A 20,616-nucleotide genomic window follows, 5' to 3' on the forward strand; every position below is an offset into this window, starting at 1 on the left:
TGAAGTGGCAGCAAGGAGCTCTGCAGATGAAGAGATGTTAAAAAGCCATTGTGTCTCTGCTCTGTGTAGGGCAGCGTGGACGGAAGCCATTCTCTGGATAAGAGCCACAGTCGTAATAACAGCGGCATCAGCAACGCTAGCGCAGGCAGCTCCGAGGCTACGACTCCAGACAGTGAACGCCCCGCTCAGGCCCTGATGAGGGACTACGGTAAGCCCAGAGGGACACTGTGCACAACCGACCGATGCATTAAAGCTAACTTTGAGGAACTGCTTTTGTGAGTCACTTTGCATAAAACATCTGCTTCATGCATAAATGTAAATTCTTAATAAGATTTCACCCATTAATTTATACCAGTAATGCCAAGATTAATTCACATTTACCATATCAAGACGTTCGGTGAAAGCATGCAATATCATAAAAGACACTTAAACGTATTATGAAATAGACAGTATGTAAATAATCCCTTTTTTTTGCAACTGACTTAAAAAAATAATATTTCATTTTTAAATGTAAAAAAAAAAATTTGTCTTTTTTTTTTTTTTGCTTTTTTGCTTAATTTGAGACTTTTGTTGCATTATTTATGTGAACACAAAAAAAAACATAGAAATGTTTTTGATATGTTAAAGGGTTAAAAAATAAAACAAAATAACACTCAGTAACTTTGAAAAAAAAAAATTCATAAATGATTTTTATAAATATTTGCATAGTATAACATCTCCAAAAAAGTCTAATATTTAATCAAAAAATATAATTGTACAAAAACAACTAAGCTTCTATTTTAATGTTTTGGTCACTTTTGACTCCGAAGTGTCACCCAAGAATGAAGATGCACAGATTTCTGTAACTTCTTTTTAAAGCATTCATAAAGTGCATCCGAGAAATATAATCTCATGCATGTTTGTGGAAGTAGCATGGTGTTTGTCAAACATGCTGATGGTGCATTTGTTTTATATAGCACCATTAAACACAACTAAAGATGACCGGTGTGCTGTACAGTGAGATAAAGCAGACTAATAACATCGTGTCTAATATGCAATGCAATGATTTCTCATCACCGGCACATTTTAAAAACTGCACGTGAATGTCTTTAACCAGTTTGTGTTCTGTATAATGAATGCTTCTGTTTGATGCGGCTTGTTATTATGATTTGGCTGGACTCGATCATAGCGAGCGATGATGCATTCTTGTGCTCGTCTGTGTTTATGTGTATGGGTCTCGACTGCATCTGTGCCTGGCTTGCGTCTGGTGTGTGTGTGTGTTACTAACCCGCTGTCTGTGGCGTGCTGTGTGTTATATCCCAGCTCTCCACACAGACACAGCGCCTGGGCTTCTGATCCGCAGCATCCACCTGCTGACCCAGAGACTCAACTCTCAGTGGAGATCTGACATGAGCATCTCACTGGCCGCCCTCGAGCTGCTGGCCGGCCTCGCCAAGGTTTGCATTTAGATTTGATATGTGTTTATAGCCAGTGGATCCGGTTTTTACCATTTTATATATATATATATATATATATATATATATATATATATATATATATATATATATAAATTATGCGTGTATTTTTATATATATATATATATATTTTTTTTTATTATTATTATTATTATTATTATTAATGATTTTATTTTATTATTATTATTATTATTTTTATTTTATTTTTTGGAAAGAACTCTCTTCTGCTCGTCAAGGGTGCATTTAGTTAGTAAAAAATAAAGTAAAAATTGTGAAATGTTATTACAGTTTAAAGAAAACGGAATATATTTAAAAATGTAATTTATTTCGGTGTATTTTCAGCATCATTCCTCCAGTCTTCAGTGTCACATGATCTTCAGAAATCAGAATAATATGATGATTTACTGTTTTCTGATTATTATCAATGTTGAAAACCTTTCTGCAGTTTATGTATTTTGGAAATCGTGATACAACACTGCCATTTAAAAGTTTGGAGTCCGTAAGATTTCAAAGAAGAAAAAATGCTCAAAAGTGACAGTAAATTTTTTTTTTAATGTTACTAAAGATTTCGATTCCTTATTTCTAAATGCTGTTCTTTTCAACTTTCTATTAATCTGTGAATCCTTAAAAATAGAATGCATGTCGGTTTCAACAAAAATATCGTGCAGCACGACTGTTAATAATAATAATAATATTTCTTAAGCAGCGAATCAGAATACTAGAATGATTTCTGAAGGTCACGTGACACTGAAGATTGAAAATCAGACGGAAATAAACTACATTTGAACAGATATTCACACAGGAAACAGCATTTTTAAATTGTAATAATATTTTACTATTTTACTGCATTTGTTGTTCAAATAAATACAGCCTTGGTTTGTATGAGACATTTTTTGTAGTGTATAAACTGAGTAAACTGCATGTTTGTTTGTTGGTTTATGTCCAGGTGAAGGTGAGCGTGGAGTCGTCGGATCGTAAGCGTGCCGTCAGCTCCGTCTGCAGTTATATCGTGTATCAGTGCAGTCGTCCGGCTCCGCTTCACTCCAGAGATCTGCACTCCATGATCCTCGCTGCGTTCCACTGCCTGTGCGTCTGGCTCACGGAGCACCCCGACATGCTCAATGAGAAGGTACCTTACTGTCGGGAAGTGATGAAACTAAGCTTGCAATTGTATTCAAACTTCCACATTTCACTTCTCCAGCCGAATGTCACACAGGAGCCTAAGGCTGCTTAAGTGTGCAAGATGTACTAGTGAAATCAAGAAACATTGTGATGATTTCATACCACTTTTGATTTGCTTATTAAATAGAGCAGCAGTGAGATTCACATGCTCTTCTTCTTTAACTTAGTTTGCACGCCTCTAAGAAGTCTCTTCTGCTCAGCAAGTCTGCGCAGATTTTATTTGATTCAAAATACGGTAAAAAATGTGAAATATTATTACAATTCAGAATACATGTTTTCTGAGTGAATCTGTGTTAAAGTGTAATTTATTTCTGTGATGCTCCGCTGTATTTTCAGCATCATTCCTCCAGTCTTCAGTGTCACATGATCTTCAGAAATCAGAATAATATGAAACATTTCTGATTATTATCAATGTCGAAAACGGTCGTGCTGCACAATATTGTTGTGGAAATCGTGATGCTTTTTATTTTTTCAGGATTAAAAAATAATAGAAAGTTCACAAGAACAGCATTTAATTAAAACCGAAATCTTTTGTAACGTTGAAAATGTCAGTTTTGAGCAGTTTAATGCATCATTAATGACTAAAAACATTTTACTGACCCCACACTTATTAACAGTAGCATGCTTTATATATATTAATACATATGTTAAAAATAATAATTTGTGGAAAACACACCTTGAGTTTGAATCAGATTGTGATTTTTAACAGTTTAATACAGTCTAACGTCATAAACGTTAATATTGTGTCTTTAAGGATTGTCTGATCGAGGTGCTGGAAATCGTGGAGCTCGGGATCTCGGGCAGTAAGTCCAAATCCGGCGAACAGGAAGTGAAGTACAAAGGTGACAAAGAGCACAACCCGGCGTCGATGAGGGTCAAAGAAGCTGCTGAGGCCACGTTATCCTGGTTAGTGTCCGTCATAAACCACCACTGAATTATCTCCAATATATATTCAAACGATAAGCCCACTTCCAGAATAAAAATTCGGGCCCTGTTTTCCTCAAAAGACTTAATTTCTTTGCAACTGGGGAAAAACACATGAACATCTTGGATAACATGTGGTTGAGTAACTCCCAGGAAGTGTGCTCCTCCTTCCAAGCCTGCCTCTGAAGTGTGTGTGTGTGTGTGTGTTTCAGTATAATGCAGGTGTTGGGAGCGTTCCCGTCTCCCAGCGGTCCTGCGTCGCCCTGCAGTCTCCTGAACGAGGACACGCTGATCAAATACTCCCGACTCACCTCCACGTCTCACAGCAACTTCAGATACTTCGTCCTGGACAACTCCGTGATCCTGGCCATGCTGGAGCAGCCGCTGGGAAACGAGCAGAGTGAGACGACACTCTTCACATCTCACTCCTCTGGTGCATTTCTACTCCCGTTTCTAACCTGTGTGTTTGTGTCGGCAGACCCCTGTCCGTCAGTCACCATGTTAATCAGAGGCATGTCTGGTCGACACGCGTGGACAATGCAGCTCTTCCATCAGCCTCGAGAAGCAAGAGCCAATCAGAAGGTAAGACGCGAGCTCAACCACCAATCAGAACGCAGAAGAGCTTTCAGTAGCCAATCAGAAGCAGTGAAAATGGCCTGTGAGAGAATGTGCCAGTATATAGGAATGATCTGCATCTTGACAGTTCTGCTGATTTGCAACGAAGGCCTAAACGACTTATTTATTTAAAAAAGCAGTCAGCTTTTAAAGACACAACAATATTTGAAATGAAAATATTTGAAATGGATCATTTCAGCTATAAACTGCAAAGTAGTGGAAAAAATCAGCTTGAATGCTCAATTTAATGGCAAACAAAAGCATAAACAGAAGATTAGAAATTAAATTTTTTTGTCTGTTCAGATGTGAAACACCCACAGATGAAGCAGAAAATATCGGGCTCATGTTTGCATTTTCTTCTGCATTTATTTAAAATTCTAAGCTTATGCAATTCTGAGTTTGTCTTACAATTATATTTCTTTGTTTATTTTTTTATCTCGCAATTCTAAGTTTAAATATTCCAATTGTGTTTTTTGTTTCTATTTTTCGCGCAATTCTAAGTTTAAATCTTCCCATTCTGTTTTTTTTTATATTTTTCGCGCAATTCTAAGTTTAAATCTTCCCATTCTGTTTTTTTTTTATATTTTTCGTGCAGTTCTAAGTATAAATCTTCCCATTATGTTTTTTTTTTCCTATTTTACGCGCAATTCTAAGTTTAAATCTTCCCATTCTGTTTTTTTTTTATATTTTTCGCGCAATTCTAAGTTTAAATCTTCCCATTCTGTTTTTTTTTTCTATTTTTCGCACAATTCTAAGTTTAAATCTTCCCATTATGTTTTTTTTTTCCTATTTTACGCGCAATTCTAAGTTTAAATCTTCCCATTCTGTTTTTTTTTTATATTTTTCGCGCAATTCTAAGTTTAAATCTTCCCATTCTTTTTTTTTTTTTTATCTCGCAATTCTAAGTTTAAATCTTCCCATTCTGTTTTTTTTATATTTTTCGCGCAATTCTAAGTTTAAATCTTCCCATTCTGTTTTTTTTTTCTATTTTTCGTGCAATTCTAAGTTTAAATCTTCCCATTATGTTTTTTTTTTCCTATTTTACGCGCAATTCTAAGTTTAAATCTTCCCATTCTTTTTTTTTTTTTTTTATCTCGCAATTCTAAGTTTAAATCTTCCCATTCTGTTTTTTTTTTCTATTTTTCACGCAATTCTAAGTTTAAATCTTCCCATTCTGTTTTTTTTTTCCTATTTTGCGCGCAATTCTAAGTTTATATCTTCCCATTCAGGTTTTTTTTCTCTTTTTTTCGCGCAATTCTAAGTTTAAATCTTCCCATTCTGTTTTTTTTTTCTATTTTTCGCACAATTCTGAGTTTATGTCTTAGAATTCTGTTTTTTGTTTATATTTTTCAGTATCAAATAATGTCATGCATGTGAAAATGAAACAAATCATTGTAATCGAGCTCAAATTAAGACAGCAATCATGCATTTGTGGTGTTTTCTGCTGATTAAAGAGTAATACTAGACTTCGTCACCTTGCAAATGAATATCAAAAGCAAAAATGCTACGAAATGCACACATTTAGTGAGAAATTGTGTCACTGTTTAGAATCAGCAGTGTTGTGATTATACTTGGTCTCTTTATGTCCTGCAGCAAGTGTTTGTTCCTGAAAGCCGACCGGCTCCCAAAAACGATGTAGGGATTCGGTTTAATGTCAAGCACAGGCCGTTCCCAGAGGAAGTGGATAAGATCCCATTCGTGAAAGCCGACCTGAGCATCCCAGATCTCCATGACATTGTGGATAAAGAGGTAAGAACGTGAACTTTAGTATAACACACTTGACATTACTATCTGAACACTGTTGAGTTTTCACATCATGATAATTACAGAAGATTTTATCACAGTATAAAGAAATAAGTGCTGCACTCTTACTAACAATGAAGTAACTTTTGTTTCTTATAGAAGCATTCATACACATTAAAACAATAAAACAGCACACAGAAAAGGTTTCAAACTGATTAAAGTGCAAACAATAATAAATATGCTTTAAATAGCATTTTTTAGTTCAGATTCAAATGTTAAAAAAAAAGAGGTAAAATGTATCAAATTAACATTAATATATTTAACAATAATAAAGAATCAGAACATTAATTGAAATGTTAAAAATTTATAAACTAAGGTTATTATAATTCAAACAAAAAAACAAAACTGATAAAAAAAATTACTTTAAAATAAAATCAACTTAACCTGGCAAAAACAAATATTATATAAAAATATGATTTTCACGTCAGGATGTCGTCAAGCTAACTTTTCACATTTTCATTTAGATTAACTGAAGCTAAAACTGAAATAAAATAAAAAACATTAAAAGCTATATAGCTATATAAAAAACCTAATAGGAATTACAAAAAACTTTAACTAAAATTAAAATGTATTATGAACATTGATTATAAATTAAAACATTATTCAAAATATTAAAAAACAATAATATTTGTTATCTCACTGAAACTATATTATAAACAAATGTTTGAAAATAAATAGCCCGAAATAGCCTTTAACAGAAAAAGCCTTTAATAAAAAATGTAACAATAATGATAATAACAGAAATGGACTTTCTCATACTTTGCAGCATTGATTCAGTATTTTCCTGTTTATTACTGTGAAGCTGTTTTTCAACTATAGAAATAAAGGTGATAAAACTCGACTTAAATACTAGTACATGATGCAAAACGTGTGTGTGTGTGTGTGTGTGTGTTTCAGCTGGAGCAGCAGCATGAGAAGCTGCGAGGCGTGATGGGAAAGCAGATCGATTACGAGACCAAACTGGAGCACTGCACGGAGGACTTCTGGAGGAACAAACCCTTCCCAGATCCACTGACAGACTGTAAACCTCCGGCTCCCGCTCAAGACTTTCAGACGGCCCGCCTCTTCCTGTCGCACTTCGGCTTCCTGTCACTAGAGGCGCTCAAGGTACCTTTTCAGCATTTCAGCTCTTCCTTTTCATCAGTTCCAGCTGTCAATTCTGTTTACAATTACATCCTTTGAAATGTGTACAAATTGTGTACAATTATGTTAATGTAAAAAAAAAAAATTATATAAGATTATTTTTTAACAATATCACACTCCATTTGAGATTTTATTTTATTTTTTTATTTTTCATAAAACACACATTTCCTAAGTGAGGAGATACGATATTATTATTTTTTTTGTTAATTTATTACTGTTTAGATACTATTACTGTATTTTTATTTTTAAAATTACATTTATTTTAATTTAATAATAAAATAATTTCTATAATGAAAAAAAAAATTATTTTTTTAAAACAATATCACACAGTATTTGTGCTTTATTTATATATATATATATATATATATATATATATATATATATAAACAGACATTTCCTATATTAATGAGGCGATAATATTATTTTTCTTTTGTTAATTTATTATTATATATAAACTATCACTGTATTTTTGTACAGAATTTATTAATTTGTTCTAATATATATATTTAAATATATGATAAAAATATTTTTAAACTATATCACACAACTTTTGCGATTTATTTGTATTGTATTTTATAAAAAAATGAAAAAAATGAATTCCTAATAATGATGAAAAAACATTGCCCTAAATCTGGCTTGTGTGTGTGTCTGATTATGTGTGTGTGTGTGTGTGTGTGTGTGTGTGTGTGTCTGTTCTCTCAGGAGCCTGGAAACAGTCGACTGCCTCCTCACCTCATCGCTCTGGACTCGTCTGTGCCGGGTTTTTCTGACGACGTGGGCTGCTTGGACCTGTTACCGTCCCGGCCGTGTGACACCGTGTTTATCTTCTACATGAAAGCTGGTCAGAAGAGCAGCCAAGAGGTGAATCCTCGTCAGTGTCCTGCTGGGAAATGCACGAGTTCCTACAGCTTTAGTCACACTGAGCTTGTGTGTGCAGATCTTGAGGAACGTGGAGTCGTCTGCAAACGTACAGCCTCACTTCCTGGAGCTGCTGCTGTCTCTGGGATGGCCAGTGGAGGTCAAAGGGCATCCGGGATGGACAGGGAGTGTGTTCACCAGCTGGACCATCAACACATCCAACGGTGCTGAGACGCCAGGTATACACTCACACACACACACACACACACGTTTGTTTTTGTGTAAAGTGTGTTCATCCCATAGGTGTAATGGTTTTTATTCTGTACAAACTGTATATTCTATGTCCCTTCACCAACCCTACACCTAACCCTAACCCTCACAGGAAACTTTGTGCATTTTTACTTTCTCAAAAAAACTAATTCTGTATGATTTATAAGTGTTTTGAAGAATGGGGACATGGGTTTTGTCCTCATAAGAACCCTCTCCTTGTAATACCTGTGTCATACCCATGTCATTATACAGAGATGTGTCCTGATATGACACAAAAATATGCCCACACACACACACGTAATCAGAAACACAGTCACACACACACACAATACATACAGATACACAGACACACACACAGATACACGGGCATACACACACACACACACACACACACACAAAGGCACAGACACACACACACACACACACACACACACATTTCCTATGTAAAAGAAGGAGATATGATTAAAATGTTTGTATAATTTTTTTATTTTACTATTATTTATGTTTTTTATTATTTTGTCTAATTTTTAGTAACTGCAGTACTTTAATGCAGTATTTGTATTGAGGATGTATGGTGCACTCTTGTTTTGTTTTTTTCACTGTTCATTTAGTAATATTCATAATACTATTATCAGATTTTTTTCATAATTTTAATTAAATATTTTTATAAATTTTTAAGTTTCTCTTCAACTTTAACTCTTATTTTTTTGTAATTTTAGTACTTAAATTTACTTAATTTAGTCACTAAGGCAACATTTCTAATTGGGTAAATATGGTATGCTTCTCATTTGTTAATTTATTTTTTATATACCATTGTTTATGTTTATTGATAATTTATTATATTTAAAAATAATAATAATTTTCATTTTAATTTAAACAAATAAAAAATATTATTGTTTATATTTCTATTAATTAATTTAATTTATTATTTATTTTCGTTTTAGTTATTTTAGTGCTTCAATTTAAACTTATTTTCTTAGTCGATTATTTTTGTATCTAATATGTATATTTTATTTCAGCTTTATTAGAATAAGAAATGACTTTAATAGTTTTAGTTGATGATAACACTGGTTTATTTTTAGGTAGAGCACTTGTCACATGGTCTAATTTAGCAGATTATTTTATCATGATAACAGTAAAATGACAAGAAAACATTTGTTCATTTTTATAAATGTATAATTACAAAATACATAATTAGCAACAAACATAAGTCAACATGATTATCTGAAAACATGTTTTACTGTTTTCTCATGATCAGACTATAAAGTGTGTGTGTGTGTGTGCGCGTGTGTTTCTGCATGTGTGTGTGTGTGTGTGTGCATGTGTGTGTGTGTGTGTGTGTGTGCAGATGATTCAGTGGCTCTGGGAGACTCTGGCGGTGGTGTGTTTAACGGAGAGAAGCGGGTGCTCTATTACGCAGACGCTCTGACAGAAATCGCCTTTGTGGTGCCGTCCCTCAGCGACTCGTCCGGTAAAACACTCTCTCTCTCTTCACTTCCTGCATGCTTTCAGATCGGTTTCTGTATTAAAACACTTTCAGCTTTTATTACATTTGTGGCTAAACAGAAACGTGACTTTGAGGCACCATCCTAACACACTGCAGAGGACTATTAATGGAGTATTGATTTCTCCATTAGTTTAATGCATGTAACCCGTTTAATGAATTCATATTGATTGTTTAATATGTTGTTCGTTTCTCCGGCTGCAGCGGAGTCCTCGGAGCACAGTTTCCCGACGGCAGACTCCGACTCTCAGATGGAGCTGTTACCCAGTTTACTGCAGCAGCCCAACCTCACGCTGGAGCTCTTCCCCAATCACTCCGACAGCATGGGACCCTCACAACGAGTAACTCTCTCCTCTCTGATGTATTCCAAGTGTTTGAGCGCTAGTGTGTAATGTTTATTTCTCGCGCTCAGTCCCCGACAGTGAAAAGCAGGAAGTTGCCGGCTGGCCGGACGATTCCGCCGTTAGGACCCGACACCAAAGTGTTGGTGGTGTGGGTCGAGCGATACGATGACATAGGTAACACGTTTTCCACTTATATAAAATTCCTGGATTCTCAAAATATATCCTACATCAAATTTTCCCCGTTTCTCTCAGAGAACTTTCCCGCGTCGGAGTTACTGGCGGAGACGAGCACCGGTGTGGAGACGACCGTCAACAGCAGCACGTCCAGGTAACAGAGCGATGCTGATGGCAGTCCCTGAACTGATCTCAGTCACCCTCACACATGGTCTCTCTCAGGTCCAGCTCCTCAGAGAAGGACGTTCCCATTATATTCATCCATCCGCTGAAGACCGGCCTGTTCCGGATCAAACTGCACGGTGCTATGGGCAAATTCAACATGGTCATTCCTCTGGTGGACAACATGGTGGTCAGCAGGAGATCACTGGGTGAGTGTGTGTGTGTGTGTGTGTGTGTGTGTGTGTGTGTGTGTGTGTGTGTGTGTGTGTGGTTGTAAATGAAGTCTGCTGTGATGAACGTGTCTCTCTCACTCTCTCTTTCACTCTCTCTCTGTCTCTCACTCTCCCCTCTCTATCTCACTCTCTCTATCTCACTCTCTCTCACTCTCTCTCACACTTTATCTGTCTCTCTGTCTCTCTCACTCTTTCTCACTCACTCTCTCTCACTCTCTTTCACACTTTCTCACTCTTTCTCACACTCTCACTCTCTCTCACTCCCTCTCTCACTCTCTCTCACTCTCACACACACACACACACACACTCTCTCACTCTTTCTCACTCTCTCACTCACGCTCTCACTTACTCTCTCTCACTCACTCTCTCTCTCTTTCTCTCTCTCACTCTCACGCTCTCTCTCACTCTCTCTCTCTCTCTTTCTCTCTCACTCTTTCTCACTCTCTCACTCACGCTCTCACTTACTCTCTCTCACTCTCTCTCTCTTTCACTCTCACGCTCTCACTCACTCTCTCTCTCTCTCACTCACTCTCTCTCTCTTTCTTTCTCACTCTCTCTCTCTTTCTCTCTCTCACTCACTCTCTCACTCTCACGCTCTCACTCACTCTCTCACTCGCTCTCACTCTCTCTCTCTCACGCTCTCACTCTCTCACTCACTCTCACTCACTCTCTCTCTCTCACTCTCACGCTCTCTTTCTCACTCTCACTCACTCTCTCACTCACTCTCTCTCTCTCTCACTCGCGCTCTCTCTCTCTCTCTCGCACGCTATCACTCTCACACTCTCTCACTCACTCTCTCTCTCTCTCTCTCTCTCTCACTCACTCACTCTCTCTCTCTCTCTCTCTCTCACTCACTCACTCTCTCTCTCTCACTCTCTCTCACTCTCACGCTCGCTCACTCTCACTCACTCTCTCACTCACTCACTCTCTCTCTCTCTTTCTCTCTCTCGCTCTCTCACTCTCTCTCTCTCTCTCTCTCTCTCGCTCTCTCCAGGGTTCCTGGTGCGTCAGACTGTAATAAACGCGTGTCGGAGGAAGCGTCTCGAGAGCGACTCTTACAGCCCTCCACACGTGCGCCGGAAACACAAAATCGCAGAAATCGTGAACCGTTACCGTAACAAACAGCTGGAGCCCGAGTTTTACACCTCGCTGTTCCTGGAGGTCGGTGAGACGAGCCTCAACCCGTGAACAAACACAGAGCAGCGTGGGTTTGGATGAGTTACACAGAGGATTATCAGTCCACATCTAGAGACTGAGCCTTTATCTCTCCTTTGAATCACATAAAAGCCTGTCAGCTGTGCATTTCACCCCACAGTACAAAAAAATTCACACAAATATATATATACACTGCAAAAAAGGCTTTTCTTACTTGTCTTGTTTTCAGCTAAAATATCTAAAAATTCTTAAATCAAGGAGGATTTTTAGACCAGTAAAAATTATGTCAAAACATGTCAAAAGTACCTAAGTGAGTTTTTGCCTGAAACAAGCAATATAACTGGCCACTGGGGTGATAAAAACAACCTTGTTTTCTGTTTGAAATAAGATTATTTAGCTTGTTTTAGGCAAAAACTGACTTACTTTCAACATTTCGACTTGTGTTTCTGAATTTTTAAATAAAGAATCCTTCATGATTTAAATTTTTTTAATATATATATATTCATTTTTTAAATTAATATATATATATATATATATATATATATATATATATATATATATATATATTTATTTATTTTTGGCTGGAAACGACATAAAATCTAAGTATGAAAAGTATTTTGTCTAGTCAGAGCATAAATGCACACACACACACACACACACACACATATATATATATATATATATGGCATGAAGAAAATAAAGCCTTTTTTATTGTATAATTTATGACATTATTTTCATGGTGTTTCAGCACATTTCCTCCTAAAATTGTCAATACATGCATTTTTTTTTTAAATGCAATATCCCCAAAATCAAATGTGATTTCCATTTTTGTAATTCCATAAAAATACTGTAGTGCATTTTTTTTTTTTTTTTTATCAAATTGACGTAATCAATAGGCAGCACAAAAAGTACCACCACAATGTGTAAATATGTACTATAAGTGTAATTAATACATGATTATTTTTTGCATTTATTTTTTGCATTGCATTGCATTCATGAGAATGTCCATTCATTTAAAACAGGCTTTATTTTCTCCATGCAAAGCTATTTTTTTGTTCTCGTGATTTTTGGAGTGAATGATCACGGATTGGTGAGACTCATCCTGTTACTGTACTTCACATTGAATGACATTTTACTTCATGGTGTTTATTATTTGAAGGAACGTCGTCACGTGAAGCTCTTTCCTCTAAAGCACTATGAAATTAAACACTAACCTCCAGCAGCCAATCGTCTGATGCTTCTTCCTCTTCCTGTTCCTCTTCGGGTCATGCGTATCTCTCTTCATCAGTGCTGCTGCTCTCTTTCTAAACGTTGTTTCCGTGATGAGGAACGACTGAGAAACACGTCTCATGTTTGCATTTTGATGCCAATAGCAGAAAAAGTCCTGTTTTTCAGCGCACCGATCCTTCCCATGATGCTTCACTTCGACTCGTACTGCATTTCAGTCGAAATACATAAGGGCTTATCATTTATTTCTAGTGTTTCTGACTCTCTCTCATTTGCCAGAATTCATTTATTAAATCAAACTCCGTATAGAAAGCACTACAGGAATAACCCATGTAAAATATTCCTGTTTCCATCTGCATCCAGTGTTTATTTATTTCAGTTTCTCATTATTAAATGCAGACGTCACCCAAACACAGAGTACGTTTTGATGTCTGGTTATTGCTAATAACGTCTCATTTTTGTGTTCAGAAGCTCCCTGCGTTTCTTTTGTAAGAACAAACTATAAACGCCAGATGCTCTTTTTCCATGTGTAAATATTGGCGGCATTGACTTTGTATAAAGTTTGACTTTCTATGTAAATCTACGCAGCGGTGTGAAGTTCTGCTCACTCATCTTCTGCTATTGATTAGGGACGGCTTGTTTGTATTTATGCCATCCTATATGTGTCCAAACGAACCATTGGATATTGAATGTAACACACATGTAATGAAATAAAGATTTTAATGAATTCTTATCAGAGAATGGCTGTGGATGCTGTGGGTGTGTTATTATTATTCGGTTTTCTCCTGCTCTCGTTAATCATGCTGTTATCTCTTTCAGCTAAACCTAATTATTACACAACAATCATCTTGCATGATGTTTTTCACGAATAGGACACAAAATAGAGCAAGTTAAAAGGTAAAAAGCAGCTTAACATGCAAAAAAAAATATTTCCAATTCAGTACATAATAAGAGCTGTTTTATTTGACATGCATTTCATGTGAATTATTGCAACAAAAAGTCATTTTAAACCTTAATAATGTAATAATAATTTTATGTTAGTTAGATCGTAGTTCATCCATCAAAACGAATGGATATTTTCCCAGGGAACATATGATGTCTGTATTTATTCCTTGCCTCCTTAAAAAGGAATAGCTCAACAATCTTTACTGTGATTTGTATGTGTATATCCTGCTCTAGATACAGTCAGACAGTGTTCAGGAAGGTGTAGTGAAGTATTAAAGCAGACAGATCTGTTTTCACTGAATCTGGGTCACGGGAGCCGCAGTCAGGTGTGTGTTTGACGCTCCGTGTTCTGCAGAAATACACAGACACCGATCCTCAGCAAACTGCTCTGATGATGAGAATAGCACATGATAAATCACTTTAAAAACTATTTTAATGTCTCCTGTCACAACCTCTTTCTAATGGGTTTTATAGAATGAAAAGTCAATTCGACCAGAATTGTGTAATTTGTTTAAATCTGATCTTGCTGACATCACATTTATTATTGTTGTTATTTATTTGCATTTGTTGACCACTTCTATTCAAACTGAGGTCAGTTTATTTTATAGTTTTTATCAGCATTTCATTGCATTTAGTCATATTTACGACTAATTATAATTTTATGTTCAGCTATATTTTAGTTTAAAAATCATACACTTCAGTTTTAATTTATCACACAAATTGCAGCACATACACACTCTCACACACACACACACACACATACTGTACACACTCGTTCCCACACACACACACACACACACTGCAGCACACACACACACTGCAGCACATACACACTCGTTCTCACACACACACACACACATACTGTACACACTCGTTCCCACACACACACACACACACTGCAGCACATACACACTCGTTCTCACACACACACACACACACACACACACACACACTGCAGCACATACACACTCGTTCTCACACACACACACACACACACTGCAGCACATACACACTCGTTCTCACACACTCACACACACTGCAGCACATACACACTCGTTCTCACACACACACACACACACACTGCAGCACATACACACTCATTCTCACACACACACACACACACACACACACACACACACACTGCAGCACATACACACTCGTTCTCACACACACACTCACACTGCAGCACATACACTCACACACACACTGCAGCACATACACACTCGTTCTCACACACACACACTCACACACACTGCAGCACATACACACTCGTTCTCACACACACACACTCACACTGCAGCACATACACTCACACACACACACTGCAGCACATACACACTCGTTCTCACACACACGCACACACACACACTGCAGCACATACACACTCGTTCTCACACACTCACACACACACACTGCAGCACATACACACTCGTTCTCACACACACACACTCACACACACTGCAGCACATACACACTCGTTCTCACACTCACACACACACTGCAGCACATACACACTCGTTCTCACACACACACACACACACACTGCAGCACATACACACTCGTTCTCACACACACACACACACTGCAGCACATACACACTCGTTCTCACACACACACACACTCACACTGCAGCACATACACTCACACACACACTGCAGCACATACACACTCGTTCTCACACACACACACACACACTGCAGCACATACACTCACACACACACTGCAGCACATACACTCACACACACACTGCAGCACATACACACTCGTTCTCACACACACACACACACACACACTGCAGCACATACACACTCGTTCTCACACACACACACACACACACACTGCAGCACATACACACTCGTTCTCACACACACACACTGCAGCACATACACACTCGTTCTCACACACACACACACACACACACTCACACTGCAGCACATGCACATTCTCTCTCTCTCACACACACACACATCGTCCTGAGTGTGTGTGAGAGAGTATGTGCTGCAGTGTGTGTGTGAACTGCTGACTCACACACTCCCTCACTCAAACAGCACTGGATTCATGGCATTGTTCTCCTCTGAACTCCTCTGTATCACACACACACACACACACACACACACGAGCCGACCCACAAAGCATCTGACTCTTCAGTCACACCTAAAAATATCTGCATGTCTTTCAATCCCAATAATTGATGCTGGAGATTTGATCTATTTTTAGTGTACAGATGAAGTCTGTTCCCCAGCTTTCTTCACTTCAAAAAATGTGATGGCATTAGAAAGAAATATTTATTAACTTTTACATGTATGCGCTTTGCAGATGCTTTTAAACACACTGACCCTGCACTGAAGGAGTTAACCCTTCACGTCTGTGTCTGTGTCCCGTCTGAGCCAGCAGAGTTTCTATATCACAGTTGTGAGTTTTATGTCTTAAAATCGAGTTTACATATCTCATTTCTGAATTTAGATCTCAATTCAGAGTCACAACTGTGAGTTTATATCATCTATCTCAGAATTGTGAGATAGAAACATGAGATGTAAACTCAGAAATGCAAGATAGAGTTTAGAGTTTATATCTTGCGTTTCTGTTTTATATTTCTGGGTCTGATTCTGAATTTACACCTCATATTTCTGAGTTACATCTTGTATTTCTCCACTTATATCTCATAATTCTGAGTTTATATACTTTTTTATTTTACCCTGAAATAAAGCCATAACTTCTCCCTTTCTCTCATCTTCTCTTTTTGAGTGAGCATGAGATAACGAAGTCAAAGATAGTTTTTGTTGTTGTTGTTGTTGTTGTTGTTTTTATATTCCATTCCATTTATTCATTTGACAGACGCTCAAAGAAAAAGCAAACAATTCATCACGAGGTGGAAACAAACATGAGAAGTGCTTGTTAAACAAGTTTTCAGTCATCAGTTCAAAACAATAAAAGAAAAAACTGGAAAAAAATGTTTGCTGCAGTGAAGATGCTGTTAAATATAGAAGACTGTGAGAAAACAATGCATCTGCATCTACATAATGTTTTTCTAGTAATTCTGTCACTACTTTTCATTTAGGGTCGGGGGTGTTGTGGAACATGCATTTATTAGAATTGCATTTATTAAAAAATTTATTACAATTATGATGTTAACAAGTCAGTTTGAACTACAAATTTCACGGTTAAAACAGATACACAGACCAAAAGGTATTTACATTAAAGCTTTTATTAACATGCTTCTAACCCAAGAAATATGTTTCAATTAAGGTGTACATATTCATCAGGTAATTAATGTGAATTTTGCTGAACCCATGACCTTGGCATTCAGCAACAGACACACACACACACACACACACACACACACATACATACACAAAAACATTAATATAAAAATGTACATTTGATTTTATATAATTGCATTTAATTATATACAGTATTGTTCAAAATAATAGCAGTACAATGTGACTAACCAGAATAATCAAGGTTTTTAGTATATTTTTTATTGCTACGTGGCAAACAAGTTACCAGTAGGTTCAGTAGATTCTCAGAAAACAAATGAGACCCAGCATTCATGATATGCACGCTCTTAAGGCTGTGCAATTGGGCAATTAGTTGAAAGGGGTGTGTTCAAAAAAATAGCAGTGTCTACCTTTGGCTGTACAAACTCAAAACTATTTTGTACAAACATTTTTTTTTTCTGGGATTTAGCAATCCTGTGAATCACTAAACTAATATTTAGTTGTATGACCACAGTTTTTTAAAACTGCTTGACATCTGTGTGGCATGGAGTCAACCAACTTGTGGCACCTCTCAGCTGTTATTCCACTCCATGATTCTTTAACAACATTCCACAATTCATTCACATTTCTTGGTTTTGCTTCAGAAACAGCATTTTTGATATCACCCCACAAGTTCTCAATTGGATTAAGGTCTGGAGATTGGGCTGGCCACTCCATAACATTAATTTTGTTGGTTTGGAACCAAGACTTTGCCCGTTTACTAGTGTGTTTTGGGTCATTGTCTTGTTGAAACAACCATTTCAAGGGCATGTCCTCTTCAGCATAGGGCAACATGACCTCTTCAAGTATTTTAACATATGCAAACTGATCCATGATCCCTGGTATGCGATAAATAGGCCCAACACCATAGTAGGAGAAACATGCCCATATCATGATGCTTGCACCTCCATGCTTCACTGTCTTCACTGTGTACTGTGGCTTGAATTCAGAGTTTGGGGGTCGTCTCACAAACTGCCTGTGGCCCTTGGACCCAAAAAGAACAATTTTACTCTCATCAGTCCACAAAATGTTCCTCCATTTCTCTTTAGGCCAGTTGATGTGTTCTTTGGCAAATTGTAACCTCTTCTGCACATGCCTTTTTTTTAACAGAGGGACTTTGCGGGGGATTCTTGAAAATAGATTAGCTTCACACAGACGTCTTCTAACTGTCACAGTACTTACAGGTAACTCCAGACTGTCTTTGATCATCCTGGAGGTGATCATTGGCTGAGCCTTTGCCATTCTGGTTATTCTTCTATCCATTTTGATGGTTGTCTTCCGTTTTCTTCCACGTCTCTCTGGTTTTGCTCTCCATTTTAAGGCATTGGAGATCATTTTAGCTGAACAGCCTATCATTTTTTGCACCTCTTTATAGGTTTTCCCCTCTCTAATCAACTTTTTAATCAAAGTACGCTGTTCTTCTGAACAATGTCTTGAACGACCCATTTTCCTCAGCTTTCAAATGCATGTTCAACAAGTGTTGGCTTCATCCTTAAATAGGGGCCACCTGATTCACACCTGTTTCTTCACAAAATTGATGACCTCAGTGATTGAATGCCACACTGCTATTTTTTTGAACACACCCCTTTCAACTAATTCAACTAATTGCCCAATTGCACAGCCTTAAGAGCGTGCATATCATGAATGCTGGGTCTCATTTGTTTTATGAGAATCTACTGAACCTACTGGTAACTTGTTTGCCACGTAGCAATAAAAAAATATACGAAAAACCTTGATTATTCTGGTTAGTCACATTGTACTGCTTTTATTTTGAACAATACTGTAGCAGTATCAACTATCAATTCTGTGCAAAGCCATTAAAACTAAAAATGGATCTTTAACCCTCATGTAATATTCCAGGTCAGTTTGAACCACAGTTTTACCGATTTTAAAGTGTTTCCATGTTTATTTAATTTCATCTAGTATTGTGTGAGAAATATTGAATTCAATTGGGAGTCAGTTTTACCCAGAATTGAATGATCATAATCCTAATTGAACTCCAGGAGTGGCTGAGAAAGCATCATGAGATCATTTCTGAACATGCTGTTCCCGAGTCTCGGTGTTCGGCAGCTCAGATGTGAGCTGAATGATCTGAGATCACTCTTGATTTGATTAGCAGGGACTGGAGCGGCTCTCGTGTGTCTCGGGAGGTTTATTCATGTGTTGATGCATGTGTGTGTCTTTGTGCTGTGGAAGTGAATTAGCATGATCTGTTAGCTTTTTTGACATTTCTGACAAACACACAACAACCCAGAATCATCTCAAATTTCACCGTGATTCAACTCTCTTATACTGTTTTCCGTATCATGAGTCTTCTGCAAAGGAAAGATCATCTGATGCACATGTGTTTTGTCTGGTTTTAGAGTGTTTTGATTGAGATCAAGCAGGGGTGACCAGCTAATAAAACCATCATAAGCTATTACAGAGATTGCATTTATCTATTAAACCTGGATTTGGAAACAAACATTACTTCTGGCTGTAATCAGTGTATGATGCTTGCCTTTGAAAACCCCAAACATGCATGCATTACAAGTGCAAACTGAAAAAAAATAAAAGCATTCCTTATCTGCTGTTAAATAATAAATGAATGCATTAACGACTGAATGAATGGTTTTAGTGGGTTTTGGGATCGAGTGTGTGTGACCAGCTTAAAACAGCTTATTAAACAATTGCAGGTGATTACAGAAAGGGCATTCATTTACCTACTAAATATGGATTCAGAACTAAATCAAATATCGATAATGGCTATAAGGTCGTGTATGATGCAATAGGAATAGGTCATGCAATAAAAAATGCAGATTATAAATAATAATAATAATATAAAGTTCCTTACCTCCTAAATATATATATATATATATATATAGTCATGATAGTCCGAAGGCTGTTATAGGCGATACAGAAAGGTGATTTATCTATTAAATCGGGATTCAGAACAAAAACAAAAATCAATAATGGCTTTAAGGCACTTAAAGTGTGTGTGTGTGTGTGTGTGCGTGCGTGCGTGCGTGCGTGCGTGTGTGTGTGTGTGTGTGTATCATATCAGGACACAGCTCTGTATAATGACATGGGTATGACACAGGTATTACAAGGAGAGGGTGACTTATGAGGACATAACCCATGTCCCCATTTTCAAAACGTTTATAAATCATACAGAATGAGTTTTTTTGAGAAAGTAAAAATGCACAAAGTTTCCTGTGAGGGTTAGGGTTAGGTGTAGGGTTGGTGAAGGGCGATAGAATATACAGTTTCTACAGAATAAAAACCATTACACCTATGGGATGAACACACTTTACACAAAAACAAACGATGAGTGTGTGTGTGTGTGTGTGAGAGAGAGAGAGAGAGAGAGAGAGAGAGAGAGAGAGA

At 37.1% G+C, this 20,616-nt stretch overlaps 1 protein-coding gene across 2 annotated transcripts in view; it reads left to right on the forward strand.

The window, feature by feature from the left end:
- LOC113102033 (ral GTPase-activating protein subunit beta-like) overlaps positions 1 to 13,789 on the forward strand; it is a 33,163-nt gene extending 19,374 nt beyond the window's left edge. Inside the window, exons 15-30 of one of the 2 annotated variants that reach the window (XM_026265722.1) lie at positions 70 to 208; positions 1,303 to 1,436; positions 2,401 to 2,583; positions 3,391 to 3,542; positions 3,773 to 3,960; positions 4,039 to 4,142; positions 5,769 to 5,924; positions 6,876 to 7,085; positions 7,824 to 7,982; positions 8,059 to 8,218; positions 9,598 to 9,720; positions 9,958 to 10,094; positions 10,166 to 10,271; positions 10,350 to 10,425; positions 10,494 to 10,642; positions 11,661 to 13,789. In XM_026265722.1, coding sequence (XP_026121507.1) covers positions 70 to 208; positions 1,303 to 1,436; positions 2,401 to 2,583; positions 3,391 to 3,542; positions 3,773 to 3,960; positions 4,039 to 4,142; positions 5,769 to 5,924; positions 6,876 to 7,085; positions 7,824 to 7,982; positions 8,059 to 8,218; positions 9,598 to 9,720; positions 9,958 to 10,094; positions 10,166 to 10,271; positions 10,350 to 10,425; positions 10,494 to 10,642; positions 11,661 to 11,854 — 2,370 coding nt within the window. In that variant the 3' untranslated portion in view covers positions 11,855 to 13,789. The remainder of the gene's footprint in view (positions 1 to 69; positions 209 to 1,302; positions 1,437 to 2,400; positions 2,584 to 3,390; positions 3,543 to 3,772; positions 3,961 to 4,038; positions 4,143 to 5,768; positions 5,925 to 6,875; positions 7,086 to 7,823; positions 7,983 to 8,058; positions 8,219 to 9,597; positions 9,721 to 9,957; positions 10,095 to 10,165; positions 10,272 to 10,349; positions 10,426 to 10,493; positions 10,643 to 11,660) is intronic. The other variant, XM_026265723.1, reaches the window with a different exon arrangement.
- The last annotated feature ends 6,827 nt before the right edge of the window (positions 13,790 to 20,616 follow it).

Source organism: Carassius auratus, chromosome 6 (genome assembly GCF_003368295.1).
Source record: "Carassius auratus strain Wakin chromosome 6, ASM336829v1, whole genome shotgun sequence".
Lineage (NCBI taxonomy): Eukaryota > Metazoa > Chordata > Actinopteri > Cypriniformes > Cyprinidae > Carassius > Carassius auratus.